The sequence below is a fragment of the Peromyscus eremicus genome, chromosome 9 (genome assembly GCF_949786415.1).
Source record: "Peromyscus eremicus chromosome 9, PerEre_H2_v1, whole genome shotgun sequence".
In the NCBI taxonomy this organism is placed as follows: domain Eukaryota; kingdom Metazoa; phylum Chordata; class Mammalia; order Rodentia; family Cricetidae; genus Peromyscus; species Peromyscus eremicus.
In genome coordinates, this window is record NC_081425.1 from 88,516,290 (window position 1) to 88,529,599 (window position 13,310).

The window sequence follows — 13,310 nt, forward strand, 5'->3', positions numbered from 1 at the left end:
TGAAATCTAGGGACTTGTGGAATTTGTTTGGTCACCAGTAGGGCAATGGTGAGTGACTCAGTTGCCCTTAGCTACGACGGCTGCTAATGTGTCTTTACTTTGCCTGGATCTATCCTCCTGAGGCGTTAGTATTTCCAGTGAGAACTACACTGAATAAATTTAAATAAAGGTTGGTACTTTCATAAGTTGAACCAGGAAGCCGCCGCTGTGTGTTCTTGAAACATTCAACCCCTCTAAAGTTTCTCTTGCCCTTTACCAAAATGGTCGTTAAGGTTGTCCGGAGGGTTGAAGCTCCTGGCCCTTACCAAAGATGGCGCCGGAGGCCTGTTAAGAACGGGCTTGCCCTCTTCCCTGCCAGTGACAGACATGGCTCCCGCAGCGTCGCTCACGTGACACCCCGGGACTACGGCACGGGAGACGGCGGAGGAGGGCCCTAGAAAAAGGGTGCGCGTTCCCGTGGCGGTGCACCGGGTAGGTTTCAGTCAGAGTCACTATGGCGGCCAGCGCTGGCAAGGTAAGCTGAGGCGGCGGCGGAGGTGGAGGCGGCGGTGTCGGCGAGGGAGGCAGGACCGGCGTGCCGCCCCGGCTCCCGATCCCTGGAGCCTGCCGGAGAGGAGGTCGCCCGAGGTCGCAGCCAGCGGCCGGGGCTGGCCGGGGCTGGCTGAAGGGGTTGAGGGCTGGGGCGAGCGGGCACCGGCTCCTGACTGCCGTTTGTTTTGCTGTCTTCCCCCCACTAGGTCGGAAAGTTTCCTGCGTCGCCCGCCAGCGCCTGAGCTTGCCGCACTGGCCGCCCGTGGAGGAGGCTGCGGCGGACCCAGCCCCGGCCTCCAGGCCTCTCCCTCCAGCCCCGGGCCGGCCTCCCTCCCCCACCCCGCCGTCCTCCGGGAGCTGCCCGTCCCTGCGATGCGACCCTCGCGAGGACGACCCTGAGGGGAGGTGGCCCATGTGCTGAGCCGTCGAGCCCCAGAGCTCCGGAACCAACTTCCCGCCGGCCCGGGCGCTCAAGCCTGTCCGCACCGGCCTGCAGAGCCGGGGTCCCCGCCCTGGTCGCGGGGACACCCGCCAGGTGCCCGGGACTCGCGCCCCGGCCGCCCTCCCACGCCTCCAGCCTGGGATCGCAGCCTCGGCTCACGCTGGGCCGGGGACCCCTGCCACTCCCGGGCGGCCTCGGCGCAGCAGGGGCCATGCACCCCGGCCCGCTGGCCCTCTAGCCCTCCTCGTCGACCCCCCGCGCCTCTTCTCATCCCCGAGGCCCCCCGAGGACCGGCGGTGGCCGCCCGGAGGTCCTCGGCTCCTCTTCCCTGGGCCCCGGAGGACCTTCCTGGCTGCACCCGGCCAACCCTCTTCATGCTGCAGTGCCGCAACGTTTCCGCTACCGAAGGGGAGAAGCGGCCGGGATCTCAAACAAAACACAAGAATCGGTGTGTGACTCATCAGCCTGGATACCTCCCGTCCCCAAACTGTCTTCCAGGAGTTTACTTGGCCGAAGCTGCCCAATGTTTGAGCCTTTTCTTCCTAGGGAAGATGGACTGAAAGCTGCTGGTTGGGGACTTTTTTTGGTCAAGGAGCCTCTGTGTTTTAAAGGAGGTGATGGGGCTTGCGCTGGCTTGTCTTCCTGCCCAGTTGAAGAGTTGTTGATGTTCACTGGTTATGCTTAGACAATGCGCAGTTTGTTTTAATTTAAAAATTTTGGGGGGATAGGGGGTATAGGCTTGGGAAGAGCATTCCGAAGCTGGAGGAGCTCCTCATTGTCCCTGGTAGAGACAGCCCCTCCCCAGCCTGTCCTCGATGCCGTCAGCCTTGGCCATCTTCACTTGCCGCCCGAACTCACACCCGTTTCAGGAGCGACATGTCTACCTGGACGAGCCCATCAAGATTGGCCGCTCGGTGGCACGCTGTCGACCAGCGCAGAATAATGCCACCTTTGATTGCAAAGTGCTGTCAAGGAACCATGCCCTCGTCTGGTTTGACCACAAGACGAGCAAGGTAATGTCCCTTACAGTGTTTTACAATCTTGACTTCTCTTTCTCCTTGCCCTCTCTGAGAGGTATAAGGTGTGCAGCGTCTCAGGGTTTGTTCCCACAGGACGCTTTTTCTTCGAGGCCGTGGAATCAGCTTTTTGTGCGTCTGAATTCTAGTGGAAATTTAATCGAAGTGGTTGAATGAAAAACAGAGAGGGTATTGTTGTTAAATGTCTCGGTAGGGCGATGACTTCTTGATAACTTGGTCATTCCCAGTGAAATCCCAAACCCTAATTCGTTTAGGGAAAGTAGATAGTGAAACTTGACCTCTTGCCTTCGGTCCTCTTAGAAAGGTGAATCTGCAGTTCATTGCTTGCTTGATTAAGCAAACAGCAGTTCCCAAAGCAATGCCGGAATCTGTGGCCACGGTTACATCGAGGCTCCAGTGTCTCTGGTGAAATGTAGTTAGTTAACACACAGCTTGTAGTTGAATTCAGTTCCGGGCCTGCCTGCTAGGATAATTGCTGTGCAAACTTAATGTTTTTGTAAGGTTTGATATTTATTTGCACATGATGAAATAATTTGTAAAAATTAAAGGCAATTTAATTGGTTGGGATAATTACATTTTCAGAGTTGTTTACAAGTTGTATGAACAGAAATTTATTGCTTTATGTTTTAATTTCTTTGGGAGATAATGTAGTTACATGATGATATGCAAAAATTAGTATTAATAAATTTGCTTATTTTTCTTAAGTTATATCCAATATTATCAATTATAATATTACTTATAATAAGAATTCCTGGGCTTTTTTCTTTCTTTTTTTTTTTTTTTTTTAAAGTCAGGGACCAGCTGGCCTGGAACTCATTCTATAGACCAGGCTGGCCTCAAACTTAAGAGATTTGCCTGCCTCTGCCTCTCAAGTGCTGGGATTAAAGGTCACTAGCCTAGCCTTGCTTTTAATTTTTAATCCAGTTTAGCTTGTTTATCTTGGCACTGTACCTTGATAGTTGCTTCTATTGAAAAAAAATAAGGTCTTTCAAGTTTTTAAAAAAAATTGTATGGAGAATATTTTAAAGAGCTCATCTTTGGGCCTAAACTCAAGGTTTTGGTTGAGCTACAGAATTAATTCTGACTTTAAGTTACATAAGACTAATAGGGCTGTCTCCAGTTTTGTCTCCTGACTTTTTGCCCCCTCTTTCTGAGTGACATGATTAAAGTCTTTTTTTTTTTTTTTAGAGGAGAATTTATCTTTAAGAGTGGTGTTTTGAAATGAAAGAAACTTGAGCCTCTAGAGGAAGAAAGTAAAACTTGTGAACTATTGAATTAAGGAATTACAAAATAAACTTGATTTTTTTTTTTTAAAGAAAGAAAAGATCCCCAAGTGCTGCATGCTTGCATAATAATGCCTATAACCTGTTCTGTGTGTAGGATGAGAAATGAAAAGTGTGTTAACTTTTTCTGAGTCACACGAGATGCTCTTTAACCCGTAAAACTGACTTTTTAACCCCCTGGAAGCTAACATTTGGGTGCGTTGATGGATGATCTGTAATTCTTTGCAAATGAGTGTAGAGTTCTTTATTGGATTCCAACAGTTGACTACTAGTGTTCATACAGCCAACTTTTTATATTTTTACCTTTTTTTTTGTTTTTTCAAGACAGGGTTTCTCTGTGTAGTTTTGGTGCCTGTCCTGGAACTCTGTAGACCAGGCTGGCCTCGACCTCGCAGAGATCCTCTGCCTCTGCCTCCAGAGTGCTGGGATTAAAGGGTGCACCACCGCTGCCTGGGTATATTTTTACCTTTTTATGTTCTTGGGAAACAGGTCTAGCATAATCACACAACAGATTTGCTTATAGTACGTGCTTTGCAACTGCAGTTCTTGTTTGAAAAATAGTGCCTGGCCTGGTGGCTACTTAATGAGTTTAAGATCACTAGCTGGGGTCTGTAGTGACACCCTGTCTCAGAGAGTCAAGAAGGAGAGAGGGGTGGGGAGAATTCTTTGAAGGGTAGACTTGGTTTATTTCTCCCATTTTCACTTTTTTTTTTCCTTTTTGTGCTATTGGCTAAAATAGCACCTAGGGCTTTGTGTAATTATTCATCTTTATACCACCTAATTTAGTTTAAACAAGCTGTTAGATCTTCCCTTGTGATCAAATTATTTTAGGAATTAATTTTAAAGTATTGGCTTAGACAGACAGACAGGTTTATATTGAGCATGTAGTCTTTGCCAGACCCTGGGAGATAGAAAATCAAACCAGTTTGGCTTTGTATATGAAATTTGTAGTTTCAAGAGCTCTCCTGTAAATATAGCAGGAGAATTCTTGACACTCCCCCCCCCCCCCCCCCCGGCCTAATATATATTCTTGAAAATTCTGATATGTATAAATGCAAGAATCCACTCTTACGGATATCATTTCAGGAAAGTTTGTTTTTAAGTACCTCTAAGCCTTAGTTTTCTTATCTGTGGATAATACCGCCTGCTTAGTTTTTATTTTGGTAATGGGAAAGAAATGTAGGACCTGTGTGCACTAAACACCTGTTGTACCACTTAGTTACATCCACTGCTCCCTTACTGTTTTAGGGATTGAGATCATTATGCAAATCACTTAGTACCCCGTGCTTTGCTTTTATTAAAGCCTCAGTATTTAGTAGTGAGAGTGTTTGGGGGGAAGAGTGACCCCCAAAACAGTGCTTTGTGAATCACTGCTGTGCTGTGGGGTCTTAGGAAGGTAATAAGAAGTTTCTTTTCATTTTTAGACAGGATCTCTTGTATGCCGAGCTCATGCCAAACTCAATACATACCCAAAGTGCTGGGAATTCAGGCTTTTGCCACTACATCCAGTTTATGAGTGTTGAAGATTGAACCCAGGACTTTGTACAAGCTAAGAAAGTGCTCTACCAATTGAGCTACATCCCAAGTCCAGAAATTGTTCAATATATAGAAATAATTTTAAAAGTAGAAGGTAGTGAAGTTGGTAACTCTGTCCTAGTAGGCATTTTGCCTTGGAGGTAGGAAACTGGAGTAATATGCCCTTTGGTTGACTTTGTTGGTGACCTGTTCTGCATTTGCCATTATGGGAGGCCTAGTAAAAGCTGGGTGAAGTAGTAAACACTTGAAGCATGTGTTTTGAAATTTTGAGACGTGGTCTTTTCTCACTCTATTCAAGACTACTCGAGGCAATGCTCTTCCTTCAGCCTCCTCAGTGTTAGGATTACAGGTGTGAGCCACCATTCTGGATTATTTGAAACTTTTGATTATTCAGCTCATAGATGCACATTTTAGAAAACTGGCAAAATGTAGGCAAATGGAAATTTGGGGGTTTGCTTTTGATGTAAACTTGGAGTTTGTCAAGCAAAAGAAAGATGAAGTCATGGATGGGCTTGAGTGTGGGTGTTACCAGGGATACATAGTTTTAATGTTAAATTCATGAAGAGTGAGCTATGGTTTTGCCAAAGTGTGGTGTTTGCTAGTCTTAACAATTCATATTAGGGATGTTAACAGCTGTCTTGCCTGCCTTTTATGTATCATCTTTTACTCTTTTGTGGACTCTATAAACTCTTCAGATTTTATAGCAGATAATAGATAGTTCTTCACTTGACTGAAATGCCACTGAGCAAGTAAATGTATCCATATGGTAGTTATACGGAAGGCATTATGAGTGGACATATTTGGATGGCCTTATTTGTTAGTGAGTTCTGGGTTTGCCAGGGTTATATAACAAGACATGTATATTAAAAAAAAAAAATAAAGCCAAAGAGAATTTTGGATAGAGATCACATAACAGTCAAAATCACTATTTAATAAAAGTGATATAATGTTGTGTACAGTTAAGGGCCTGGAGCAAAGAAATTACAGCTTAACTTGTACATTATATCTCATTCTTTCTTGTAAATGCTTTATATCAGTGATTCTCAATCTATGGGTCATGATCCTTTTGGGGATTGTACATCAGATATTCTATATATCAGATATTTACAATTCATAATAGTAGCAAAATTACAGTCATGAAGTATCAATGAAATAATTTTATGGTTGGGGGTCACCATAGCATGAGGAATTGTATTAAAGGGTCACAGTGTTAGGAAGGTTGAGAACCAACCACTGCTTTACATGTTAAATTAACTTATTTCATTCTCAACTTTGGTAGGTGTTTATTTTTTTCTCATGCATCTGAGGAAATTGAGGCATAGGGAGAAGAGGTTAGGTTAACATACCTGAGTTCATATTGTTAGTAAATGGTAGAGCCATGATTTGAGCACAGGCATTTTGATTCTTGATTTGATATCTATAGGGCCAACCTCATAAACACTGCAATCCCAAGACCATGACATTTTAAACATGATTTTATTAAGTACAAGCACCAGGTTGACAGTAGAAATGAAAATGATTAAATGGCCATAAGCAAAACAAACAAACAGACTGGTGTATTAGATTAACTTGTCTAGTAGGATTTCTATAACAACTGAAGATTTTAGGGAAAGTTTCATGGATAGCAGTTCATGGATGAAATGCAAATTCAGCTAGACTGAAGGGCTTAGAAAAAAAGGAAATTGTAGATAAGAGTGAATCAAGGAAAAGGGTTTGGGGTAGGAGGAATTGCTTAAGAAAAGGAATAGAAGCAGGAATGAGATTATGTGTTCCAGTGACATTGCAAGAAGTCATTGCTGTGGTGATATATTGTATACCTTAATAAACTTTGCCTGAAAATCAGAGAGACAAAGGAACAAGCCACCCCTTACCTCTAGGACTCCTCAGCTTGAAAACTCCTTTGGTTCCTGTCTCCTCACACCTTATATACCTTTCTCTGCTCAGCAATCACTTCCTGGGATTAAAGGCATGTGCTTCTCAAGCAAAGGCATAAGATCTCAAGTGCTGGGATTAAAGATGCGTGATTCCCAAGTATTGGGACTAAAGGTGTGTGCCAGCGCTGCCTGGCTCTGGTTCTCCCCTAGACTGAGTCAATCTCATGTAGTCCAGGGTGGCTTTGAACTCACAGAGATCTGTCTAAGGAGTGCTAAGGTTAAAGGTATGTGCCACCACTGCCAGGCCTGTATGTTTAATCTAGTGGCTTGTTCTGTTCTCTGATCTTCAGGCAAATTTTATTAGGGTACACAATGCATCACCACACATTGCAACGGAAGAAAGCCAGGTTGCTTCTTTCCTTGATGTGTCCAAACATGACTGCTAAGATCCTGGACTCAGCCTTTGAGAGAATGGCAGATTATATAGTCATTGCTTTTTATTTTGTTTGTATGTTTGTTTTAACGAGTTCTAAGATTTTTTTTTTGTTAATAGAAGTAAAAAGTTTTGTTTTTTGTTTTTTTTTTTAGAAATGCTAGTTTATACGAGAAAGTTGTTTATCTGATAAGTTATATTTAAGGTACATTAAACATGTATAGGAAGCTAGATTGTATTTACAAATCACATGTGTATTTCCTTTCATGATGCATTTTACAATAGTAAAAAAATCGATAAAATATTTAATCTAATATATTGAGTTTTAAAAAATACAGCTTAGGGCCAGGAGAGATGATGGCTCAGTGATTAAGAGCACTGGTTTCTCTTTCAGAGGATCCAGGTTTGATTTCCAGCATCCACATGGTGGCTCACAACTATCTTTAACTCCAGACCCAGGGGATTTAACACCGTCTTCTGGTTTCCGTAGTCACTGCACACACATGATATACAGTAATACATAAAAAAGAATAGTTTATATACTTAATCATCCCCTTCCATCTAGTTATTGACTATACTCCGTAAATTTATTCTTTTCTTCTTTTGAGACAGGGTCTCTCTAAACATAGTGAGCTATAGCTCTGGCTGTTATGAAACCAGGCTGGTCTTGAACTCACAGAGAACCACCTACCTCTGCCTAGTGAATGCTGGGAATAAAGGTGTTCTCTACCACGCCTGGCTTTAAATCTATTCTTTACCTTCTTAGGCTCCTATTCCATTTTCTTAAATGGTATTTATGTTAGCTGAAAACCTGTTCTCTACCAAGTAGGGAGTAGAATGTCCATCATTTAGGGTTTTAAGTAGAGAGATTGTGAGATTGGTTCTTTTTTGGAAATTGGAGGCTTTGAGACAAGGTCTTGTTATGTAGCTCAGGCTATCCAGAACTTGCTAACTAGCCCAATCTAGCCTTAATCTCTCTGGTGTTTAGACTGGTGTGCACTGCCTGATTTGACATGAGATTGGTTCTATTTTGTTTTTGTGTTTTTGTATTTTGAGTTTTTGAATGGGGTTTCTCCGTATAGCCCTGGCTGTCCTGGAACTCACTCTGAAGACCAGGCTGGCCTTGAACTCACAGAGATCCGCCTGCCTCTGCCTCCTGAGTGCTGGGATTAAAGGCGTTTGCCACCAATGCCCGGCAATGAGATTGGTTCTTAATGGCAATTACTTTATATTGGAATCAAGAAAAATACAGCTGGCTGGTGTATAGCTCCATAGTAGTATGCATGTCTAACATGCATAAGGCCCTCGGTTCCATTCCTAGCATTTCCAAAGGAAAAAAGTATGGATGAGGGGAGGAAAAGGGTGGCATTTATTTTAAAAACTTTACTTTCTGGGATTCATGCTTTTCTCTTGTGTTGTGGGCAGGCAAATACTCCACACTCCTGCTAAAAAAAAATCTTGATTGTTGCTTATTAATTTTCAGTATTAAAATCTGTCTTTCATCCCCATCTTTTATTTCTCTTCTTCATCTCAAACTTGGTTTACCAGTGAATATGACAGTGCTCACTGTTCCTTTTTAAAACAAGTGCCTTTTCTGCTTTTTTGTCTTCCAAAATGACCTTTCCCTTTTATCCCTGAGGCTTAGTTCCAGGGAGAAACTTTCCCTGACTCTCTCTGAAGAATGGATGGCTTCTTTCTCTCTACTCCTATAGAACTTTGACTATAACTTCATTATGGGACATAGACAACAAAATAAGTGTAATGCAAATGCTCTATTGCCCTGCCAGATGTGAGCTCTTGAGAACAAAGAATAGGCACTATATAAATGTTTGAATGAGTGAAATGTGAACAATGCAGCAGTCTGTTTCTATACACCCTTGGAGGGTTGAAGGGCAGGAGGTCATTCAAGTTAGTTTTCAGTTTGAAGTTATGCACTTAATTACCAATATGTACTCCGAACAAATCATTACTTATTTGAACTTGCGATATGCAAGAATATTTTGCTAAATATTTTGGGCTTTTATATAAACTTGTGTTTGGTGATATTAGTTTTAAATTAGTGTTTTTATATCCATCCTTAGACAACATAGTACTTTCTTGGGGAGTATGTGTTTTAAATATTCATTGTGTCTGTGTACATGTTTAGGAAACAAGGAGAACTGCTGTAGTCTGACTTTTTTTTAAACCCAAAAGGGTTTTTATGTTTAGAGACTATTAGTGTGAGTAGTAGTAACTAAGGGAGTTTGAAGTAGAATCTAGATTTTTTTTTTTACCCATGGAGTAAAAGCCAAAGTACTAAACATTTACTCTGAATTGTCTTCTTATGGACTTAACAGTTAATAGTTGTAATAAAATTGTCTTACTGTCTTTTGCTTCCTCCTTTTTTTTTTAAAATTTAATTTTGTTTTTGTTTTTTTCAAGACAGGGTCTCACTATGTAGCTTTGACTGTTTTGTTTTGCTTTGTTTTTTTCGAAACAGGGTTTCTCTGTGTAACCTTGGCTGTCCTGGAACCCACTCTATAAACCAGGCTGGCCTCAAACTCATGTAGATCCCCCTGCCCCTGCCTCCCAAGTGCTGGGATTAAAGGTGTGCACCGCCACTCCTAACTATGTCTTTGCTATCTTAAAAGGTAGTTGAAGCTTTGGTTCTGTGGCGTGTAACCAAAAACTTGTCCCTTACAGATTTTCAACAACTGAAGGACTCCAGTAACCGTTTCTCTGAGTCAGCTGATGTTTTTCTAAACTTATCTCTACTACTCCTGATGTTTTTCTCTTAGATTGGAGTTTAGGTACATGTACAAATGAATGAAACAGTCCTGGAAAAACTTTAATGCAATGGTGGAGATGGAACCTAGCTCCCCCAAGGCCATTCTAGGCAGGTGCTGTACCACTGACCCCACCTAGTAAAAATTTTTTAAAAATTTATTTTTAATTTTTCACAGAGAATTTTTTTAGCATACAAAATAATGGATTTCATAATGACATTCTTCATACATGTCTATCATTGTACTTTGCTCATATCTGTCTCCTCTGTGCCCTATCCCCTCTGGTCCCTTCTCCCATGTTCTCCCAAGAACATTTTTATACTTTAGAGAGAGGGTGTGGTGTGTGCCTGGAATCCCAGCACTCCAGAGGCTTGAGACAAGAAGAGTGCAAGTTAAGGCAATCCTGGGCTACATGGAGTTGGACAAGTTAAGGCAATCCTGGGCTACATGGAGTTGGACAAGTTAAGGCAATCCTGGGCTACATGGAGTTGGACAAGTTAAGGCAATCTTGGGCTACATGGAGTTGGACAAGTTAAGGCAATCCTGGGCTACATGGAGTTGGACAATGTTAAGCATCTAGTTCAGAGAAAGAGCATAGGGCTTTGGTATAATCTCCAGCGAATTCACACCTTGGACACACACACACACACACACACACACACACACACACACACACTTTAGTACATAAGAGTAAGCTTTATAGTGGCACTTGCAAATAGGTTTTGGTGATTAGTATTGATTATATCCTTTGTCCTAATACATACTTTGTGGTAGATTTTAATTTTAACACGAAGAAACTTTGTACATTAGATTCCATAATACTTTCATGCTTGTCGTTTTATTTGCATGTATAATTAACTACTTGTTCTACCTGATCCAGTTGAACAAGACTCTTCAATGTGGATGTTCAAGTCTTTCTGTATTTTTAGTTATTTAAATAATAGGAATATGCTCTCATAAAAGTTTCAGCAATAGGAAGCATATAGATTAAAAGAAACTCATCCTTCATATCTGTCATCTTCTACCTTAGAACTGGTATTAGTTTGGTGTATAATTTTTATTGCATATGTTCACTTAGATGTATAGATTAGTAAACATCTTTTCTTTCTTGATTGCTTTCTTTTTTAAATGTAGTGTGTGTGTGTGTGTGTGTGTGTGTGTGTGTGTGTGTGTGTGTATAGGTTGGAGAACCTTGGTTGTCATCCTCAGGATACCATCCACCTCCCTTGAGACAGGGTCTCTCATTGGCCTGCAGCTCACCAATTAGGTTTGACTCGGTGGCCTGTGAGCCCCAAGGAGCCTCCTGTCTTTGCCTCCACAGTAGTGGATTACAATATCTCATAATGTCCAGGCTGGTCTCAAACTTGCAGTCTTGTTTCCCCTCTCAAGTGCTGTGATTACAGACTTGAGCCACAATTCCCAGCATTGAATTGCAGTGTAGTTTGAATTTTCTTTCTGTTCCCTTAGTGTGAATGTCCTAATCACTATTAGACTTTTGTTTTAATAAGTTTAGTAGATGGAGAAGCTGTTTCTAATTTTGAAATATTTGCTACTGAGACCAATTCTGATACTATAGAGAAGTTGCAATGCTAGAGTTTTAATGTGGGAATTGAGAAATGGTAGTTAAAGATATAGTTTAAAAGCCTAATCTGGGCCGGGTGGTGGTGGTGCAGCACTCCTTTAATCCCAGCACTCGGGAGGCAGAGGCAGGCAGATCTCTGTGAGTTCAAGGCCAGCTCTGGTCTACAGAGTGAGTTCCAGGTCAGGCACCAAAACTACACAGAGAAACCCTGTCTCGGAAAAACCAGGGGGGAAAAAAAAAAGCCTAATCTGAACCCGGGAAGTATATAAAAATTCTGATAACCCAGGGATTTTGTGATGATTGCAGGAACATGGAGGGGGTAAAACACTATTGTTTTGAGAAGAACAAAGTATTAGTTTAAATTACTATTGAACTTAGTTTGGGATCATTATGCATTTCAGGCCAGCTAGTAGTATCTCATTGTCTAATGCTTGCAAGTGCAGGGCAGAGCCCAGTACATAGTTTTATAAAAAAGAATTAGAATACCAATAACCAGTAGAAGTATCTGTGAATCATTGTTTCCAGGGAGCCGAGAAAGTCATGTATTGCTTCCTCCAGGAATGGGGGCTGAAAATGTGGGAGGAATTAAGAAAGCTTCACAGAGAATGCTGTTTTTAAATCACTGTTTAAAGTGAGTAAGGTTTTGCAGGCTGGATGAAAAGAGCAGTGGATTCTAGCCTTAGGGAACAGGAAACATTGAGGACGGAAAGGCCTGAAAGAGAATAATGTATTGTGGGAATGCATCTCATAAGTTAGCCGACTTGGGAAGGGCAAAGAATTGCTGTCCAATCTCTGAGGCCGTTGAGCACCTGGCCCAGGCATACACTTGTTGGGGACAGTGTCTGTCTGTAAGGCTTTCCAGTTGTGCCACCCTGGGAAGTATCTGTGCTTTAGTTTTCTTCACTTGTAAAGGAGTCTAGGGCTGAGAGTGTTCCATTCCCAGACTGCTAAACCAAATAAAATGAACAAACAAAAGAAAATTAAATGCAGACTAATAGTAGAGTTCACTTCCTAGGACTGTTAGAAAGATTGAATGAGAATTCTTCATGTAAAAGCACTTAGGAGGTACTCAACTGTGGCCATTCATTTTTCCCTTTGGTTTACTTGGTGTGCTTACACAGTAATATCTTGTATATTGATTTTCTATAAGTGTACTTTTTTTTTTTTTGAGGCAGAGTCTCATGTAGGTAGCTAAGGATGACTTTGAATTTTTGGTCCTCAGGCCTCCACCTCCCAAGTGCTGGGCATGTTCTACCATACTTAATTTATAAATAGGAATTTTCATTGTTGAGAGTTTTTCTCCCTTGAATATCTGTCTGTTGTAGTTTGCTAAACTTAGTAAATTCTCTTGAATTTGTGACCTTACGAATGTGGTAAAGTAATAATAGTCTTTTTTAAATTAGTATCTAATATATGATTTCCCTCAAAAAAGCAGGCAAAATTCAAAGATTAGAATCTAGTCAGCCAATCAGAAAAGCAGTTTCAATTCTCATTTTTCTCATGGCTGAGGTGTTGAACACCCTGAAAAACATTATTGACCATTTGTGCTTTTTGTGTGTGAGAGCTTTTGAAGGGTTCTTAGGTGGAGGAGAGAGGGATAAGAAAATATCAGATAGAAAGAGAGACCTAGAAGAGGAAAAGAAAGACAGGGACACAGGATAGCTTTGGGAGGACCTGGGACAATACCCAACAGCCCCTAGCTTTATTCAAAAGGGCTTTTTATAATATGCCAAGAGGAGAGACAAAAGACCTCCCCCTTTCAAGATCAAAGCACACCATACAGCCACGTGTAAGTAGATTCTTCCAAATACCTGGTAAGCACGCCTG

At 41.8% G+C, this 13,310-nt stretch overlaps 1 protein-coding gene across 26 annotated transcripts in view; it reads left to right on the forward strand.

Moving 5' to 3' along the window:
* Positions 1 to 409: 409 nt before the first annotated feature.
* Slmap (sarcolemma associated protein) overlaps positions 410 to 13,310 on the forward strand; it is a 123,157-nt gene continuing 110,256 nt past the window's right edge. For 16 of the 26 annotated variants that reach the window (XM_059273990.1, XM_059273989.1, XM_059273993.1 and 13 more), the window contains exons 1-2: positions 411 to 514; positions 738 to 1,986. In XM_059273990.1, the coding sequence (XP_059129973.1) occupies positions 1,789 to 1,986 (198 nt within the window). In that variant the 5' untranslated portion in view covers positions 411 to 514; positions 738 to 1,788. Of the gene's footprint in view, positions 515 to 737; positions 1,987 to 13,310 lie in introns of all 26 variants that reach the window. The other 10 variants (XM_059274004.1, XM_059274002.1, XM_059274009.1 and 7 more) reach the window with 2 other exon arrangements.